At 43.3% G+C, this 18,771-nt stretch overlaps 1 protein-coding gene across 7 annotated transcripts in view; it reads left to right on the top strand.

The window, feature by feature from the left end:
• The window catches only part of PRORP (protein only RNase P catalytic subunit), a 157,943-nt gene that overhangs the window by 37,220 nt on the left and 101,952 nt on the right, over positions 1–18,771 (top strand). The window contains exon 4 of one of the 7 annotated variants that reach the window (XM_063645928.1): positions 7,451–9,597. The exons of 5 other annotated variants lie outside the window; for them this stretch is intronic. In XM_063645928.1, coding sequence (XP_063501998.1) covers positions 7,451–7,840 — 390 coding nt within the window. In that variant the 3' untranslated portion in view covers positions 7,841–9,597. Of the gene's footprint in view, positions 1–7,450; positions 9,598–18,771 lie in introns of those variants that run through there. One more of the 7 variants, XM_063645929.1, reaches the window with a different exon arrangement.

Here is an 18,771-nt window from a genome sequence, read left to right as displayed (position 1 = left end):
GCATACATGCATACTACAAAGGGATGGATCTTACCTCAGTCTAGTGCCCTTTGAAGGCGACAAGCTAAATGGTCTTTTTGGCCCCTGAATCAGAATACCTGGGAACAACTGAAATGTAGACATATTTTTCTTATACATGTGGAAGCAGTTAGGTTATGGGTCCTTTCAGGGATTCATCTACTCTACTGCCATGTGAGGACTGGAGCCCGTTTCTCAGTCAGGAACAGGAAGCAGGAAGTTACTTTCCTGGTATCCAGTGTTAAAACCCAAAGAGTTATAAATGTTGACAAACTATTGGTAAAACTTGTGGTATTATTATTTACCTAAAGTACATACAGGGGCTTTTACAGTATAGACTTTTTACAGTCAAATCATTTAGTTTTATTGAGTCCTTACAATAGCCCTTCGAAGTATGTGTTAATAGCCCCACTTTATTCCTGAGGAATGTAAGGCCCAGAAAAGTGAAGGGATTTGATCAGTGAAGGGGGTTAAATTTTTTACACATTTCCTTCCAAGGACGAAGGGAAGTTAGGCACTGTGTTGGCACTTTAGAGCAGGTTCTGGGTTAGGTGTGAAGCAGAGGGGATTTCCAGGGTGTGTAAGCATGGACAAACTCCTTGAATGAAAGCAGAATTTTTTCTTTTTTTTAAGTAGTTAACAGCATTTTGGGGTTTGCAGGACTCAGGCTGTGTTACTGCCTTTTTTATTTTTCATTTTTTGGTCTGATTTGTTTCTTTCTAATTTAGGAGCAAGATTTTATAATTAAAAATATATTGCCTTTTGCCCTTTGTTTGAGCTATTCTCCATAAATCTGTCAGAATATGATATGAAAAGGAAGAAGAGTGGGATTAAAAATAATATAGGTGATTCTGTCTAGAAATTTAATTTCTGAACTGTCTTTACCTGAGTTAGATCTATTTCTCCAAAGATCAGACAAGATTTAAGAAATAACTTTAAACTTGTAAGTAAATTCTGTTCTATTTGGAATTTACAGGATAATGTATTAATACTTGGAAATGATACCTAACTGCTAGGGAGCATGCATCTTTAGCTCATGATTCTAGATGATTGAGAATTTTTTAGGGAAACTTTTTCAGTCCTTCATGTAGTTGATAGTGGGCTATCATTTTATATTTCAAGATTAAAAAATAGATTATCTTCTTTCTCCTTCCTCTCTCTCTTCTTCCTCTTCTCTTTTTTCTTCTTTCTAGTTGTATGGAATGACCATAATTTAATTATTCATTGAGTCTTCTATTAATGAGTATTTAAGTTGTTTCAAATCTTTCACTATTACAAAAATGTCACAGTGAATCACCTTACACATTTGTAATTTCTCACATATTCCAATATAGATGTAAGATAGATTCCCACAAATGGAATTGCTGGCACAATGGAGACATATTAATTTTGATTGGCCTTCATGGAAATTTTAACAGTATATACTCTGATCAGCAACATATGAGAATTCTTTCTCCACAACTTTAAGATTCAGTGTGTTATCAAACATTTTGATCTTTGCCTATATGAAGTAAAAATATAAAATTGCAGTATAGGATTAATTTACAATTTTCTTGGAGTGTGGTGGAGCATATTTTCATAGGTTTAAGAGTCACTTATATTTATTTTCTGCAAACTGCTCCTGTCTTGTCCGTTTTTTGAGTTGTTGACTGTTTTCTTATTAATTTTAGGAGCTCTTTATTTGGAAAATCATCTGTGATGTAAATTATGACTTTTGAGGCTTACATTTTTTTTCTCTATGTACATTTTAAAATATTCGAATTTATCAGACTTTCCTTTTATGGCTCCTGGGTTTCATATTTAGAAAGATTTTTTCTGTTGCAAGGTTATTGAAAAGCCAACAAACACAAAAAACTTCCTTTTGCTCCCTACACTTTTGTTGTTTTTCTCTAAATTTTTCATCCATTTGGAATTTTTTCTGATGTGAGGTATAGTTCCAACTTAATTTCCTCCCCAGCTAATTAGCCAATTGTGTCAACATCATTTGTTTAACAATCCATATTTTACCCCACTAGGGATAAAGCGAGATGTTACTTTTAGCATATACCAAATTTTTCATATAAATATTTAGGTCTCTGTTTGGACTTTCTGTTCTGATTCACTAATCTGCATACCTAACAGTATGACACTATTTTGATTATTGTAGTTTTATGATATATCTAATATCTATTAGAGCTAATTTTTATAACTTGGGTTCTGGCACTTTCTTTAATAAACTTTCCAGAGGTAAATATTATAGGACTCTGATAAAATGTATTAGTAATGTTCCCTGGGGCAAAATCATGTTTTATATATGTGATAGAGTCCTATTACCAGTGCCTTTTAAGCGTTTTTTAACCCAACACAGATACAATGTACATTTTCTGTAATAACACTTTTATAAATGAAAAAAATTTTTACATAAAAAAATTATGTATTCTTGCTATATTTGTTGCACTCTATTTTAGTTCTGTTTATTTCCCCCTGAAATGCTGGTTGCAACTGTATTAAATTGATCTCATGACCTAGTAAGGTGTTGTGACCTGCAGTTAAAAAAACACCTTATTATTTGATGTTTTAATCATAGCCATTCTAACTGGTTTGAGATGGCATCTCATTGTGCTTTTAATTTGCATTTCTCTGATGATTAGTGATATTGAGCATTTTTTCATATGTTTATTAGCCACTTGTATGCCTTCTTTTGAGAAGTGTCTGTTCATGTCTTTTGCCTGTTTTTTAATGGGGTTGTTTTTTGCCTGTTGAATTAAGTTCCTTATAGATTCTGGATATTAGACCATTGTTGGATGCAGTTTGTAAATATTTTCTCCTATTCCGTAAGTTGTCTGTTTACTTTAATAGTTTCTTTTGCTATACAGAGGCTCTTTAGTTTAATTAGTCAATTAATTAGGTCCCACTTGTCAATTTTAGTTTTTGTTGCAATTGCTCTTGGGGACTTAACCAAAAATTCTTTGCCAAGGCTGATGTCAAGAAGGATATTTCCTAGGTTTTCTTCTAGGATTTTTATAGTTTGAGGGTTTACATTTAAATCTTTAATCCATCTTGAGTTAATTTTGATATGTGGTAAAAGGTAAGGGTCCAGTTTCATTCTGCTACGTATAACTAGCCAGTTATCTGAGCACCATTTATTGAATAGGAATTCCTTTCCCCATTGCTTGTTTTTGTTGGCCTTGTCGAAAATCAGGTGTATGTGAGTGTGCAGCTTTATTTCTGAGTTTTCCATTCTGTTCCATTGGTCTATATGTCTGTTTTTGTACTAGTATGAGGCTGCAGAGAAAAGGGAATGCTTATACACTGTTGATGGGATGTAAATTAGTTCAGCCACTGTGGAAAGCAGCTTGGAGATTTCTCAAATAACTTAAAACAGAGCAACCATTTAACTCAGGAATCCACTGCTGGGTGTATACCCAAAGGGAAATGGATCGTTATACCAAAAAGACACATCCACTCATATGTGCATTGCTGCGCTACTCACAGTAGCAAAGACGTGGAATCAACCTAGTGCCAATCAGTGGTGGACTGGATAAAGAAAATGTGGTATTATACACCATGGAATGCTATGCAACCATAAAAAAGAACAAAGTCACGTCCTTCGCAGCAACATGGATGGACGCCATAATCCTAAGCAAATTAGTTCAGTAAGAGAAAAGCAGATACTGCAAGTTCTTACTTATAAATGGGAGTTAAACATTGAGCATACATGGACATAAACATGGGAACAACAGACACTGCAGACTGCTAGAGGGGGTGGGATATGGGTTGAAAAGCTACCTACTGGGTACTGTGTTCACTACCTAGGTACAGTATACCCATGTAACGAACCTCCACATGGATCCCCTGTATCTGAAATAAAAGTTGAAATACTAAAATAAATAAAAATAAGGAAAAAAGAAAAATCCTTCATTAGACATATCCAGGTGAAATTCCATTAGTCCTTATTAGTCTCTTTTGGGGAGGGAGTAGGGGAGTGGGAGTGATGTATCTCCTTAAATAAAATAGGGAGACCACATCAAAGAAAGTAGGATTTCCCAGCCAAAAAACTCATGAAGGACGTTTGCAAAGTTTTCTCCCATTGTTTGCAGGTACCTTGCAGGGAAGGGCAGCAGTATTGATTGGCACGCCTTGCTTAAGAATACAGGCCACACTATTAAAATGTACTGTATAGGAAGAAGGAAATACTATTACAGTGCATGTGCCAAGAGGTTTAGGCCCCATGTGTAAACTACCCCATGATCCTTAAACATAGTTGTTTTGATGTCTTCTGGCTTTTGGGATTTCTAGCTTGAATTTCTTAGTTTTGAGATGGGGCCTTACTATGTTGCCCAGGGTGACCTGGAACTCCTGGGCTCTGGCAATCTTCCTGCCTCAGCCTCCTGAGTAGCTGGGGTCTAGCTTGATTTTTGTTGCTCTGAGGGATAGTACAAGAGAATGAACTTCTGGGTTTTGAACCCCAAGTTCACCATTTACTAGTTAAGTGATCGGCTTAACTTCTCTATGCTTTATTCTCCTAATCTGTTAAGTGGGAAAAATGATAATATCTACCTCATACCATTGTTACAGCAGTAAGAAAGTTAGTATATGTAGGCCGGGCACGGTGGCTCACGCCTGTAATCCCAGCCCTTTGGGAGGCCGAGGTGGGCGGATCACAAGGTCAGGAGATCAAGACCATCCTGGCTAACACAGTGAAACCCCGTCTCTACTAAAAAATATAAAAAATTAGCCGGGCGTGGTGGCGGGTGCCTGTAGTCCCAGCTACACGGGAGGCTGAGGCAGGAGAATGGCGTGAACCCGGGAGGCGGAGCTTGCAGTGAGCCGAGATCGCGCCACTGCACTCCAGCCTGGGCGACAGAGCGAGATTCCATCTCAAAAAAGAAAGTTAGTGTATGTAAAGCACTTAGAATTTTTGTTTCTTAATGGCATTGTGATCTACATGGCACATGGAAAGCACTATGTAAGTTTATGGTATTATTTATTTGACTTGGAAGTGTGTAGGATTTTTTTCTTTAACCTCACAATTAAACATTTTGTGAGGAGGTGATTAAGTGATTTTTTTCATTGTTTCCCGGAATCTCATGTCATGTGTCCTTTAAACGTAAGGTTTGTTTTGGAGACAGAGTCTTGCTCTGTTGCCCAGGCTGGAGTGCAGTGGCATGATCTTGGTTCACTGCAACCTCTGCCTCCTGGGTTCAAGCAATTCTCCTGCCTCAGCCTCCTGAATAGTTGGGATTACAGGCACCTGCCACTATGCCCAGCTAATTTTTGTATTTTTTGTAGAGACAAGGTTTCACCCTGTTGGCCAGGATGGTCTTGAACTCCTGTCCTCAATGGATCCACCCACCTCAGCCTCCCAAAGTGCTGGGATTACAGGCATGAGCCAGTGTACCCAGCCAAAAAGTAGGTATTTTTCAATCTTGGGGAAGTTTTTTTTTTTAAAAAAAAAGATTCTTCTTCTTTTTGTTTTGATTTATTCCTTGAGAACACCCTTCTGGGACTTAAAAGTTGGATCTCTGTTCTCTGTCCCTCATATCTATAATGTTCTTTCTCTGAACATTCTTTTTCTTCTTTGCTTCTGCACTGAAGTAGAATTTCTCAAAATTTGTGCTGCATTTCATGAAGTACATGTTTTAGTATATTAATTCTAATCTTTACTGCTTTCAAAGCATATTTAAATTTTGCTGTTGCATTTTTTTCATTTCTATTTTATTTTTGGATCTCTTTGCATCTCTTGCTGTTCTCTCCTTAAAGCTTATTGCTCTTTCTTCACAGATGCAACCGAATTTGTCCTCTTCTTTGAGGGATCCAGGCAGAGGTCTTCTAAATTGTGTTTGAGTTTCAGAACATGCTTTTATCTGAATGTTGGTTTTTGTTTTGTTTTTTTTTTGAGATGGAGTCTCGCTCTGTCGCCAGGCTGGAGTGCAGTGGTGCAATCTCGGCTCACTGCAACCTCTGCCTCCTGGATTCAAGCGATTCTCCTGCCTCAGCCTCCCGAGTAGCTGGGACTACAGGCGCGTGCCACCACGCCCAGCTAATTTTTTTGGTATTTTTAGTAGAGACAGGGTTTCACCATGTTGAGCAGGATGGTCTTGATCTCTTGACCTTGTGATCTGCCCGCCTCGGCCTCCCAAAGTGCTGGGATTACAGGTGTGAGCCATTGTGCCCGGCCTATCTGAATCTTTAAGGCAAAGCTCCTAACGTATCTTTCATTGGCCTGTGATGGACTTTTTCACCCTATTGAATTATCCTTGAGAAAAAAGATCCATTAATGCTCAGCATATGCCATTAGGTAGATGGGCAGAGTGTACTTACCCCTTCATTGTCCCTCCGGATGCTGACAGTTTCCACCTTTTGGATCTAGACCCATCAGGATATTAATCCAGTTTATCTGGTAAGCTGCATGAAGATGGGGCATTTTTCCACTCTGGCTTATCAAGTCAGATGCCGTTTACAATTCTTCTCTGAAGAATAACAGCTTATGAAAGATTATTCCTTGGTGTCATGTGCTTGTCTTATCTTGCTTTCAGTCCTGTTACCTGCTTATACCACTTCTCTTTAGATGATAAAGTGTCCAAAGATGTTGTGTTCTCCTAACTCTCCTGCCTTGAAGGTTAATTATTTTATTAGGATAGAAGAAAACAGCTAATGGACCACCTGGATTGAGTGGTAAAGTAAACTTGCTTGAGAGATGTTTGACATGTGGTAAGGAGACCATCACTGTTTTTTCTGTTTAATGCAGCCCTTTTTCCTAAAATTGAGTTAAAGTATTTTTTCTGCTTTACTTTGAGTCACCTCTACTCTTTTTTGTCTCCAAAGCTGGAGAAATGCACTAAGATAGTTTGTCTCAATAAATTACCATTGATTACCATTGGTCATTTGGTTAGGAGAACTCTCCCAAACTTCTCTTCTCTTTAGTTTACAGTACTGTTGCCAGTTTAAAATTTCTGTAGCCTCCATGTTAGTTGTTAGGTTACAATGATACTTTTTAGCCATGTGGCTTCATTTTCCCCTAGCTACATAAGGCAGTCATGTTAATGTTCTTATTTAGGATCTATTTGGCTTCCATGGTTTAAAGAATGCACAGGAAGTACTTAGATACAGAGATGGATTTTTTATTGTTGTTCTCATGTTAAGAGCACTGCTTCCAACCAAAAGAGCTGGTATTCCCCTGTTTTTCCACATCTACTGTGACTAAAGCCAGTTGCTTTAATACCGAATTCACAAAGACCTTTCTCACTTAATGTCCTACTCTAGCAAATAAGAAGAAATAAGTGGAAAACAATAATGCATACTCAAAACTTTACATAAAAAGCAGTGATCGTCACATGTTAACTATATCCACGTGCTGCAGATACCAGATAATATTTTCTAAGGATTCGAAGAAAGGGAGTATTAAAGCAGCTGGCTTTAACACATTTTTCCCCCATTCATTCGTTAATAGACACTTGCAGCAATCTACTCGGCTCGCTGCTGCCCGCGCCACGGACTGCCTGGGACTGCCGGCGCGCGCCACCGCTGCCTGCCTTTTCTCCTTTGGCTGCAGGCACGCATTCGCCATGTTGGCCACGCTGGTCGCCAGCTCCTGACGCCGAGTGCTCTGCCCGCCTCAGCCTCCCGAGGTACTGGGACTGCAGACGGAGTCTCGCTCACCTGGTGCTCGGTGTTGCCCGGGCTGGAGTGCGGTGGCGTGGTCTGGCCTCGCGGCAGCCTCCGCCTCCCAACCACCTGCCTTGGCCTACCAGGGTGCTGGGATTGCGGCCGCTGCCCAGCCGCCGCCCCGTCTGGGAGGTGGGGAGCGTCTCTGCCCGGCCACCCATCGTCTGGGAGGTGAGGAGCGCCTCTGCCTGGCCACCCATCGTCTGGGAGGTGAGGAGCGCCTCTGCCCGGCCGCCCCGTCTGGGAAGTGGGGAGCGCCTCTGCCCGGCGACCCACCGTCTGGGAAGTGAAGAGCGCCTCTGCCCAGCCACCCATCGTCTGGGAAATGAGGAGCGCCTCTGCCCGGCCACCCACCGTCTGGGAAATGAGGAGTGCCTCTGCCCGGCCACCCATCGTCTGGGAAGTGAGGAGCGCCTCTGCCCGGCCACCCATCGTCTGGGAAGCGAGGAGCGCCTCTGCCCGGCCACCCACCATCTGGGAAGTGAGGAACGCCTCTGCCCGGCCGCTCTGTCTGGGAGGTGAGGAGCGCCTCTGCCCGGCCACCCATCGTCTGGGAGGTGAGGAGCGCCTCTGCCCGGCCACCCACCGTCTGGGAGGTGAGGAGCACCTCTGCCCGGCCACCCACCGTCTGGGAGGTGAGGAGCGCCTCTGCCCGGCCACCCATCGTCTGGGAGGTGAGGAGCGCCTCTGCCCGGCCACCCACTGTCTGGGAAGTGAGGAGCGCCTCTGCCCGACCACCCACCGTCTGGGAAGTGAGGAGCGCCTCTGCCCGGCCACCCATCGTCTGGGAAGGGAGGAGCGCCTCTGCCCGGCCGCCCCGTCTGGGAAGGGAGGAGCGCCTCTGCCCGGCCGTCCCGTCTGGGAAGTGAGGAGCGCCTCTGCCCGGCCGCCCCGTCTGGGAAGTGAGGAGCGCCTCTGCCCGACCACCCACCGTCTGGGAAGTGAGGAGCGCCTCTGCCCGACCACCCACCGTCTGGGAAGTGAGGAGCGCCTCTGCCCGGCCACCCCGTCTGGGAAGTGAGGAGCGCCTCTGCCCGGCCACCCATCGTCTGGGAGGTGAGGAGCGCCTCTGCCCAGCCACCCATCGTCTGGGAGGTGAGGAGCGCCTCTGCCCGGCCACCCCGTCTGGGAAGTGAGGCGCGCCTCTGCCCGGCCACCCACCGTCTGGGAAGTGAGGAGCGCCTCTGCCCGACCACCCACCGTCTGGGAAGTGAGGAGCGCCTCTGCCCGGCCGCCCCGTCTGGGAAGTGAGGCGCGCCTCTGCCCGGCCACCCACCGTCTGGGAAGTGAGGAGCGCCTCTGCCCGACCACCCACCGTCTGGGAAGTGAGGAGCGCCTCTGCCCGGCCACCCCGTCTGGGAAGTGAGGAGCGCCTCTGCCCGGCCGCCCCGTGTCTGGGAAGAAATGAGGAGCCCCTCTGCCTGGCCGCTCCGTCTGGGATGTCTACCACGGAGGCCAGAAGCAATGTGGGGGCTGGACGTGGTGGCTCACGCCTGTGGTCCCAGCACTCTGGGGGGCGAGGCGGGTTGATCACTTCGGGCTAGGAGTTCGAGACCAGTCTGGCCAACTTGGCGAAACTTGAAAAATACAACAGAGAAACCAACCAACCAACTCAGTGACAACAAAACAGGTCTACCCTGGAGTCATACTCTAATTTTTTCTATTTTCCTCCCTTTTTGATCCTTTATCCCACTTTCTTTTTCTTCCTCTTCCTTCTCCCTCTTCTTTGTCAAATAGAGGATTGAGTTATTATCACTGATCCATATAAAGTTCCTCTCTCATTTATTTTAACTCCCACCCCCCATTTCTATTCCCTGACTTCCCATGTGCAACCTTCCTAATATGTTTGATACGCATCTTTTTGTTTGTATTTTTAGAAAATGTTTATTGTTTTTGTGTGCAAAAAAAATTAATAAAAAATAAATAAATAAATAAAAAATAGACACTTGAATTGTTTTCAGTTTTTGGCAATTAGGAATAAAGCCACTGTTAACATTCACATGTAAGTCTTTGTGTGGGTGTGTATTTTCATATTTCTTCTGTGAATACTCATAAATGGGACTGCTCAGTTATATGATAAATACATGCTTAACTTTGTAAGAAACTGCTGAATTATTTTCCAAAGTGGTTGTACTATCCTGCATTCCCACCAGCAATGTTTGGAAATTCCAGTTGCTCCACATACTTGTTATCGGTCAGTCTTTTTAATTTCGGCCATTCTAGGGGGCGTATAATGATATCTTGCTATGGTTTTAAATTTGCATTTTCCTAAAGAGTAATGATGTTAAGTATTTTATAATAGTTATTGGACCAAAGGGAGTTCTTCATCTTTGTAACATTGATATAATAAGATTATCTAATCATGAGTTGATACTCAGGTTTTGTCACTTGTCCCAATAATGTCCATAACAAGCTTTTCCTTCCTCTAGATCCAAACTATGACCACACATTGGGTTTAGTTGTCGCGTTTCTTTGGTTTCTTTTAATCTCAGTTTTCTTTGTCTTTCTTAGACCTCAACTTAAAAAATAATAATAAAAAAGCATAGGCCTATTATTTTGTAACATGTCTCTCAATTTGGGTTTATCTGATATTTCCTTATGATAAGATTCATGTTGGTATTTTTGGCAAGAATGTTACAAAAATTATCTTGTAACCTTTTCAAGGGCATTGTATCAAGGGCCCCCGTATGTGACTATTAGTGACGACTTTGCCCAAGAAATTTATGCCTATTCTGATGTTGCTAAGAATTTTCCTGTTTTCTTCTAGAATTTTCATAGTTTTGGCTTTTAGTTTATGAACTATTTAGAAATATTTTGTGTGTGTGATGTGTAATAGAGATTGAGGTTCATTCATTTTTTTTTCAACTTTTTGCCTTATTAGCTTTTCCTATTTCTTTGATTTCTGCTTATTATTATTCTACTTTCTTTGAAATTTAATTTGCTCTTCTTTTTCTACCTTTTTAAGTTGAAAACTTAAGTCAATGTTTTATGACCTTTTTTTTAATATAAGTATTTAAAGCTATGTATTTCTTGCTAAGTAGTAGTATACTGCATCCCATGAATTTTGATATGTAATTTTTATTATCACTTAGTTCAAAATATTTCCTAATTCCCTTTGTAATTTTTTTTTGACCCTTGGGTTATTGAGAAGTGTATTTAGGAATACTTGGGGCTTTTATAGATGTTTTATTGCTAGTGGTTTTTTGTTTAAGTGTGTGTGTGTGTGTGTATGTGTGTGTGTGTATGTGTGTATCAGCAACTATACTCTTTAAGATCTCAGTATTTTGAAATGTATCGAAACTTATTTTATGGTTAGTCTATTCTCACACTGCTATAAAGAACTGCCTGAGCCTGGGTAAATTTACAAAGAAAAGAGGTTTAATTGACTCAGGTTCTGCATGGCTGGGGAGGCCTTAGGAAACTTACAATGATGGCGGAAGGGGAAGCAGGCATGTCTTACACGGCAGCAGGCAAGAGAGTATGTGAGAGCACAGGAAAAACTACCGTTTATAAAACCTTCAGATCTCGTGAGAATTCACTCACTATCATGAGAGCAGCATGGAAGAAACCACCCCCATAATCTAATCACTTTTTACCAGGTCTTCCCTTCAACACCTGGGGATTACAATTGAAGGTGAGATTTGGGTGGGGACACAAAGCCAAACCATATCAGTGGCCTAGCTTGTGGTCTGTCTTGGTACTTCCATGTGCACTTGAAAAGGAATACGTAGTCTGCTATTGTGGGGCATAGTGTCCTACAGATATAGATTTGTCTTCTAAGTCCTTACTGATTTTTATCTACTTCTTCAATCAATTATGCAGAGTGTTGAAATCTCCATCTGTAATTGTAGATTTACCTATTCCTCCTTTGTTCTGTCAGCTTTTCCTTCATCCACATCTTGAAGCTCTATTCTTATTTATGATATGACTTTGATGTATTGATCCTGTCATCATTATGAAATGTCCCTTATTTTTGTAGTATTCCTTTTCTTCAAGTCTATTTTGTCTAACATTAGTGTCACCATTCCAAATTTCTTAAGCTTATTGATGCATGATACATATTTTTCCCTACTTTTCACTTTCCACTTATTCTGTATTAAAGATAAGTATATCTATTATAGATAGCATTTTTTATAAGGTTGGATTTAAACATTTTATTTTGCTATTTGTCTTCTATTTATCCCATCTTCTTTTTGTTCTTCTGTTCCTCCTTTCATGTCTCCTTTTGGGTTAATCCAATTTCTTTTAATTTGTCATTTAATTCATCTATTGGCCTTTATCTATACCTTTTTACTTTTTTTACACTTTTAAAAAATTTTATCAACTCTGGCCTACAGATCTACATTATTTTTTAAATGTATGATTTGGGCTTTACAATCTGAATCCTTAATTCAGTCTACTTAGAGTTTATATTGAACCATTTCACATGAAATATAAGAACATTATAGTAATATAATTCCATTTACCACTTCCTTGTCTTTGTGCTATTGTTTTATTGTAGCTTAAAACATATATTACATCTGTGTATGTTTTAAGCCCCAAAATGTAGTTCTATGATAATTTTTGCTTTAAGTAGTCATATGTCTTTTAAAGAAATTAAAAGAATAAAAAGTATATTCTTTTTTATAAATACCCACATCTTTACCAGTTTATTTTTGGTATTTTTTCATTTCTTCCAAGTCTAGGTTTTCATCTGATATTATTTCCCTTCAGCCTGAAGAAATTGCTTTAGCATTTCTTTCTTTCTTTTCTTTTTCTTTTTTCTTTTTTTTTTTGTTGCCCAGGTTGGAGTGTAATGGCACCTCTGCCTCCCAGGTTCAAGCAATTCTCCTGCCTCAGACTCCTGAGTAGCTGGGATTACAGGCATGTGCCACCACACCCAGCTAATTTTGTATTTTTAGTAGAGACGGGGTTTCTCCATGTTGGTCAGGCTGGTCTTGAACTCCCGACCTCAGGTGATCCACCCACCTTGGCCTCCCAAAGTGCTGGGATTACAAGCATGAGCCATCGCACCCAGCCTTCTTTCTTTTTTTTTTTTTTTTTTTATTAATTTTTTTGTTGCACACAAAAAAAACATTTTCTAAAACATACAAACAAAAAGATGCATATCAAACATATTAGGAAGGTTGCACATGGGAAGTCGGGGAATAGAAATGGGGGGTGGGAGTTAAAATAAATGAGGGAGGGACTTTATATGGATCAGTGATAATAACTCAATCCTCTATTTGACAAAGAAGAGGGAGAAGGAAGAGGAAGAAAAAGAAAGCGGGATAAAGGATCAGAAAGGGAAGAAAATAGAAAAAATTAGAGTATGACTCCAGGATAGACCTGTTTTGTTGTCACTGAGTTGGTTGGTTGGTTTGTCTGTTGTATTTTTCATGTTTTGCCAAGTTGGCCAGACTGGTCTCGAACTCCTAGCCCGAAGTGATCAACCCGCCTTGCCCCCCAGAGTGCCGGGACCACAGGCGTGAGCCACCACATCCAGCCCCCACATTGCTTCTGGCCTCCGTGGTAGACCTCCCAGACGGAGCGGCCAGGCAGAGGCACTCCTCACTTCTTCCCAGACACGGGGCGGCCGGGCAGAGGCGCTCCTCACTTCCCAGATGATGGGTGGCCGGGCAGAGGCTCTCCTCACTTCCCAGACGATGGGTGGCCGGGCAGAGGCGCTCGTCACTTCCCAGACGGGGCGGCCGGGCCGAGGCGCTCCTCACTTCCCAGATGGGGCGGCTGGGCCGAGGCGCTACTCACTTCCCAGACGATGGGTGGCCGGGCAGAGGCGCTCCTCACTTCCCAGACGATGGGTGGCCAGGCAGAGGCGCTCTTCACTTCCTCCCAGACGGGGCGGCCGGGCAGAGGCGCTCTTCACCTCCCAGACGGGGCGGCCGGGCAGAGGCGCTCCTCACCTCCCAGACGATAGGTGGCCGGGCAGAGGCGCTCCTCACTTCCCAGACGATGGGTGGCCGGGCAGAGGCGCTCCTTACCTCCCAGACGATGGGTGGCCGGGCAGAGGCACTCCTCACCTCCCAGACGGGGCGGCCGGGCAGAGGCGCTCCTCACCTCCCAGACGATGGGTGGCCGGGCAGAGGCGCTCCTCACCTCCCAGACGATGGGTGGCCGGGCAGAGGCGCTCCTCACCTCCCAGACGATGGGTGGCCGGGCAGAGGCGCTCCTCACCTCCCAGACGATGGGTGGCCGGGCAGAGGCGCTTCTCACCTCCCAGACGATGGGTGGCCGGGCAGAGGCGCTCCTCACTTCTTCCCGGACGGGGCGGCCGGGCAGAGGCGCTTCTCACTTCCTCCCGGACGGGGCGGCCGGGCAGAGGCGCTCCTCACTTCCCAGACGATGGGTGGCCGGGCAGAGGCGCTCCTCACTTCCCAGACGGGGCGGCCGGGCAGAGGCGCTCCTCATTTCCCAGATGATGGGTGGCTGGGCAGAGGCGCTCCTCACTTCCCAGACGATGGGTGGCCGGGCAGAGGCGCTCCTCACTTCCCAGACGGGGTGGCCGGGCAGAGGCGCTCCTCACTTCCCAGACGATGGGTGGCTGGGCAGAGGCGCTCCCCACCTCCCAGACGGGGCGGCGGCCGGGCAGGGGCCGCAATCCCAGCACCCTGGTAGGCCAAGGCAGGTGGCTGGGAGGCGGAGGCTGCCGCGAGGCCAGACCACGCCACCGCACTCCAGCCCGGGCAACACTGAGCACCGGGTGAGCGAGACTCCGTCTGCAGTCCCAGCACCTCGGGAGGCTGAGGCAGGCAGAGCACTGGCGTTAGGAGCTGGCGACCAGCGTGGCCAACATGGCGAACGGGTGCCTGCAGCCAAAGGAGAAAAAGCAGGCAGCGGTGGCGCGCGCCGGCAGTCCCAGGCAGTCCGTGGCGCGGGCAGCAGGGAGCCGAGTATATTGCAGTCTGGGCCACAGAGAAGAAAAGGAAGGAAGGAAGGAAGGAAGGAGAGAAGGAGGGAAGGAGGGAAGGAGGGAAGGAGGGAAGGAGGGAAGGAAGGAAGGAAGGAAGGAAGGAAGGAAGGAAGGAAGGAAGGAAGGAAGGAAGGAAGGAAGGAAGGAAAGAAAGAAAGGACCTTCTTTCTTTTTTGTAGAGACAGTATCTTGCCCAGGCTGGTCTTGAATTCCTGACCTCAAGTGATCCTCCTACCTGGGCCTCTCGAAATGCTGGGATTACAGGCATGAGCCATGGCACTGGCCAGCTTTAGCATTCCTTATGTTGCAGGCTTGCTGGTGATGAATTATCTGTTTTCATTTACCTGAATATATCTTTATTTCACCTTAATTTTTTTTGGCCTCAATTTTTGGAGGATATTTTACTACATACAGAATTGTGGATTGAAAGCAGTTTTTTGTTGTTGTTATTTTATTTGTCGTCTGTCATCCTTTTAAAGATGTTCTCTGGCCCCATTGTGTCTGATGAGAACTAAACTGTCATTTGTATTATTATTCCTTTTTATGTAATGTATCCTTTTTTCTGACTGCTTTTAAGATTTTTCTATTTTTGATTTTCATCAGTTTTACTATGATGTGCCTAGTTATAGTTTTACTTATGGTTTTCTTTGTATTTATTCTGCTTTGAGTTTGCTCTGCTTCTTGGGTTAGTTATGTATTTCACCAACTTTGGGGATGTTTTGGCCATTCAAATACTTTTTATTACTCTGCCCTTTCTATCCTCTCCTTCTAGACTGTAATTACACGTTAATCTGTTTGATATTGTACCACAGGTTACTGAGACCTGATTCATTGTTTTGTTTTCATTAAATTGTATAATTTTTTGTTGCTCTGTCTTTCATGTTCACTGACTGTTTCTTCTGCCATCTCCAATCTGCTATTAAATCCACCCTATGAATATTTCATTTCACATTTGTGCTTTTTGGTTCTATAATTTTCATTTTGTTAATTTTTCTAGTTTACAGTCTCTGTGGAGATTTTCTTTCTTTGCATTAATTATGACTATATTTACTGAAAATTTTTTTTTTTTTTTTGAGATGGAGTTTCACTCTGTTGCCCAGGCTGGAGTACAGTGGTATAATCTTGGCTCACTGCAACCTTTGCCTCCCAGGTTCAAGTGATTCTCCTCCCTCAGCCTCCCAAGTAGCTGAGATTACAGGTGCGCACCACCACACCTGGCTAATTTTTGTATTTTTAGTAGAGACAGAGTTTCGCCATGAAGGCCAGGCTGCTCTCGAACTCCTGACCTCAGGTGAGGCACCTGCCTCAGCCTCCCAAAGTACTGGGATTACAGGCAGAATTCTTGATTGTATTTGCAATAGTTACTTTATAGCTCTTGTCTGCTACCTCAGGCATCTACACTTTGGATTGGTTTCTTTCTTTCTTTCTTTTTTTGAGATGGAGTCTCACTCTGTCACCAGGCTGGAGTGCAGTTGCATGATCTCAGCTCACTGCAACCTTCGCCTCCCGGGTTCAAGCGATTCTCCTGCCTCAGCCTCCTGAGTAGCTGAGACTACAGGTGTGTGCCACCATGCCCAGCTAATTTTTATTTTTAAGCTAATTTTTTTATTTTTAGTAGAGACGAGGTTTCACCATGTTGGCCAGGATGGTCTTGATCTCTTGACCTCATGATCCACCTGCCTCGGCCTCCCAAAGTGCTGGGATTACAGGTGTGAGCCACTGCGCCCAGCCAGTTTCATTTTTTTTTTTTTGGAGATGGAGTTTCTCTCTGTTGCCCAGGCTGGAGTGCAGTGGCGTGATCTTGGCTCACTGCAACCTTCACTTCCCAAGATCAAGCAATTCTCTTGCCTTAGCCTCCTGAGTAGCTGGGATTACAGGCATGCATTACCATGCCTGGACAATTTTTGTATTTTTAGTGGGGATGAGGTTTCACCATGTTGGCCAGGCTGGTCTTGAACTCCTGACATCAAGTGATCCACCCACCTGAGCCTCCCAAAGTGCTGGGATTACAGGCTTGAGCCACTGTGCCCAGCCCAGATTAGTTTATTTTGAATCCCTTTTTTCTTGACTGTGGATCACATTTTTGTATTTCTTTTTATGTTTATTAATTTTTAATTGTGTATCAGACATTGTGAATGACACATTGCAGAGGCTTTAGAGATTACCTATGTTTGTCTAGAAATTATTGATTTTTTGCTAATTTAGCAGGCTGTTAAACTTCTTTAGACTTAGACTCCAAACTGTCTCCCTTGCAGTGGGTAGCAGCTGAGATCTCTGCTTAGGTCTTTCAAGTCTTTCAGCTGTTGCTTTTTTGCTGGGCTTCTTGGAATCTTCTCCAAGCATGTGCAGATCATGTTTTACCCAAGGATTTGAGGAGATTTATGTGCAAATTTTGTGGTTTTATCCTTTCTAGGATTCCCCGTCATTTTCCAGCCTCTGGTTGCCCCAAACTGTCTTCTGTTTCCTCAAACCAGTAAGTTCTGCAGCTTTCTGCTTGATTTCCAGCTGTTCCTGCTGGCCATACTGTCTGGAGATTGCCCTCTGACCTAGACAAATTTTACCTGGTATAATTCCCTTCTTTTCTTTCCTTTCTTTTCCCAAATATAGTGGCTTTAAAAAAAACACAATAATTGATTACTATTATTATTGTTGTTCTCTCTCATGTTTCTAGGGGTTAATAAGACTCAGCTGATGCTTCTTGCTTGGGTCTCCTATTGTTGTAATCAAATAGGGGCTGGGGTCATCTTGAAATCCCCCTCAATCTCATCGGTGTGGTGATTGATGCTAGCTGGCTGTTGGATGGGACTCCGTTGGACTGTCAGATGGAACACTTACATGTAACGTCTACTTGGGCGTTCTCAGGATGGCTGGTTTCCAAGAGCAAGCATCCTAAGAGTGAGAGCCAGATGAAAGCTGTATTATCTTTTATTTCCTAGCCTCAGAAATCACATAATGTCACTTCTGCCACATCTCATTCATTGAGGCAGTCACAAAGGAGAGCCCACATTCAAGCATAGGGTATTAGACACCACCTTTTGAGAGGGGAGTGTCAACTAATTTTCAGACAGATTTTAAAACTACCAAACCTTTCAAATGTCGTGTCCCCTCCAGTTTCTGCCTGCTTTTGCTCATTCTTTGGTACTTTCAAATAGTTGGGTATTTATCTAGAATTTATATTATTATCTAGTAATCCAATACAGACTATTCCATCATTGCCAGAGGTGGAACTCCCTCCCCTCTTTTTTTTCTCCATAGCATTCTCACATTGAATATTATTTACTTGGTTTATTTTGTGCATCCTCCCACTAAGCTCCATTAAGTTGGGGTTTTTTTGTTCTGTTTTGTTTTGTTTGTCCCTTTGGTAAACTGCTAGGCATATAGTAGGTGCTCAGCAAATATTTGTTGAATTAATGTTTGGCTGAATCTTTACCTCTCCAAAACAGCCATAAGTAAATAAAAGCCTCTTAATGGCAAAAGAGGACCTATACGTTTTACAGCCTTGTTCTTTCAGCACAGTTGTACTGGTAGAGTGGCATATCTAAGGTTCACTTCTCCTTGGCTTACAGAACAGGACTTAGAGATTTTGACAGTTCATTCTTCTTTTTTCTTTTTTTTTTTTTTTATTATGCTTTAACTTCTAGGGTACATGTTCACAACGTGCAGGTTTGTATACATGTGCCATGTTGGTGTGCTGCACCTGTTAACTCATTATTTACATTACGTATATCTCCTAGTGCTATCCCCCCGCCGCCCACACGACAGGCCCCAATGTGTGATGTTCCCCTTCCTGTGTCCAAGTGTTCTCATTGTTCAATTCCCACCTATGAGTGAGAACATGTGGTGTTTGGTTTTCTGTCCTTGCGATAGTTTGCTCAGAATGATGGTTTCTAGCTTCATCCATGTCCCTACAAAGGACATGAACTCATCCTTTTTTATGGCTGCATAGGATTCCATGGTGTATATGTGCCACATTTTCTTAATCCAGTCTATCATTGATAGACATTTGGGTTGGTTCCAAGTCTTTGCTATTGTGAACAGTGCCGCAATAAACATACGTGTGCATGTGTCTTTATAGCAGCATAATTTATAATCCTTTGGGATGGCTGGGTCAAATGGTATTTCTAGTTCTAGATCCTTGAGGAATCACCACACTGTCTTCCACGATGGTTGAACTAGTTTACAGTCCCACCAACAGT

This window comes from Symphalangus syndactylus, chromosome 9 (genome assembly GCF_028878055.3).
Source record: "Symphalangus syndactylus isolate Jambi chromosome 9, NHGRI_mSymSyn1-v2.1_pri, whole genome shotgun sequence".
Classification (NCBI taxonomy): Eukaryota; Metazoa; Chordata; class Mammalia; order Primates; family Hylobatidae; genus Symphalangus; species Symphalangus syndactylus.
Note: the sequence above shows the minus strand (reverse complement) of the source record. Positions and strands in the feature narration are given on the sequence as shown.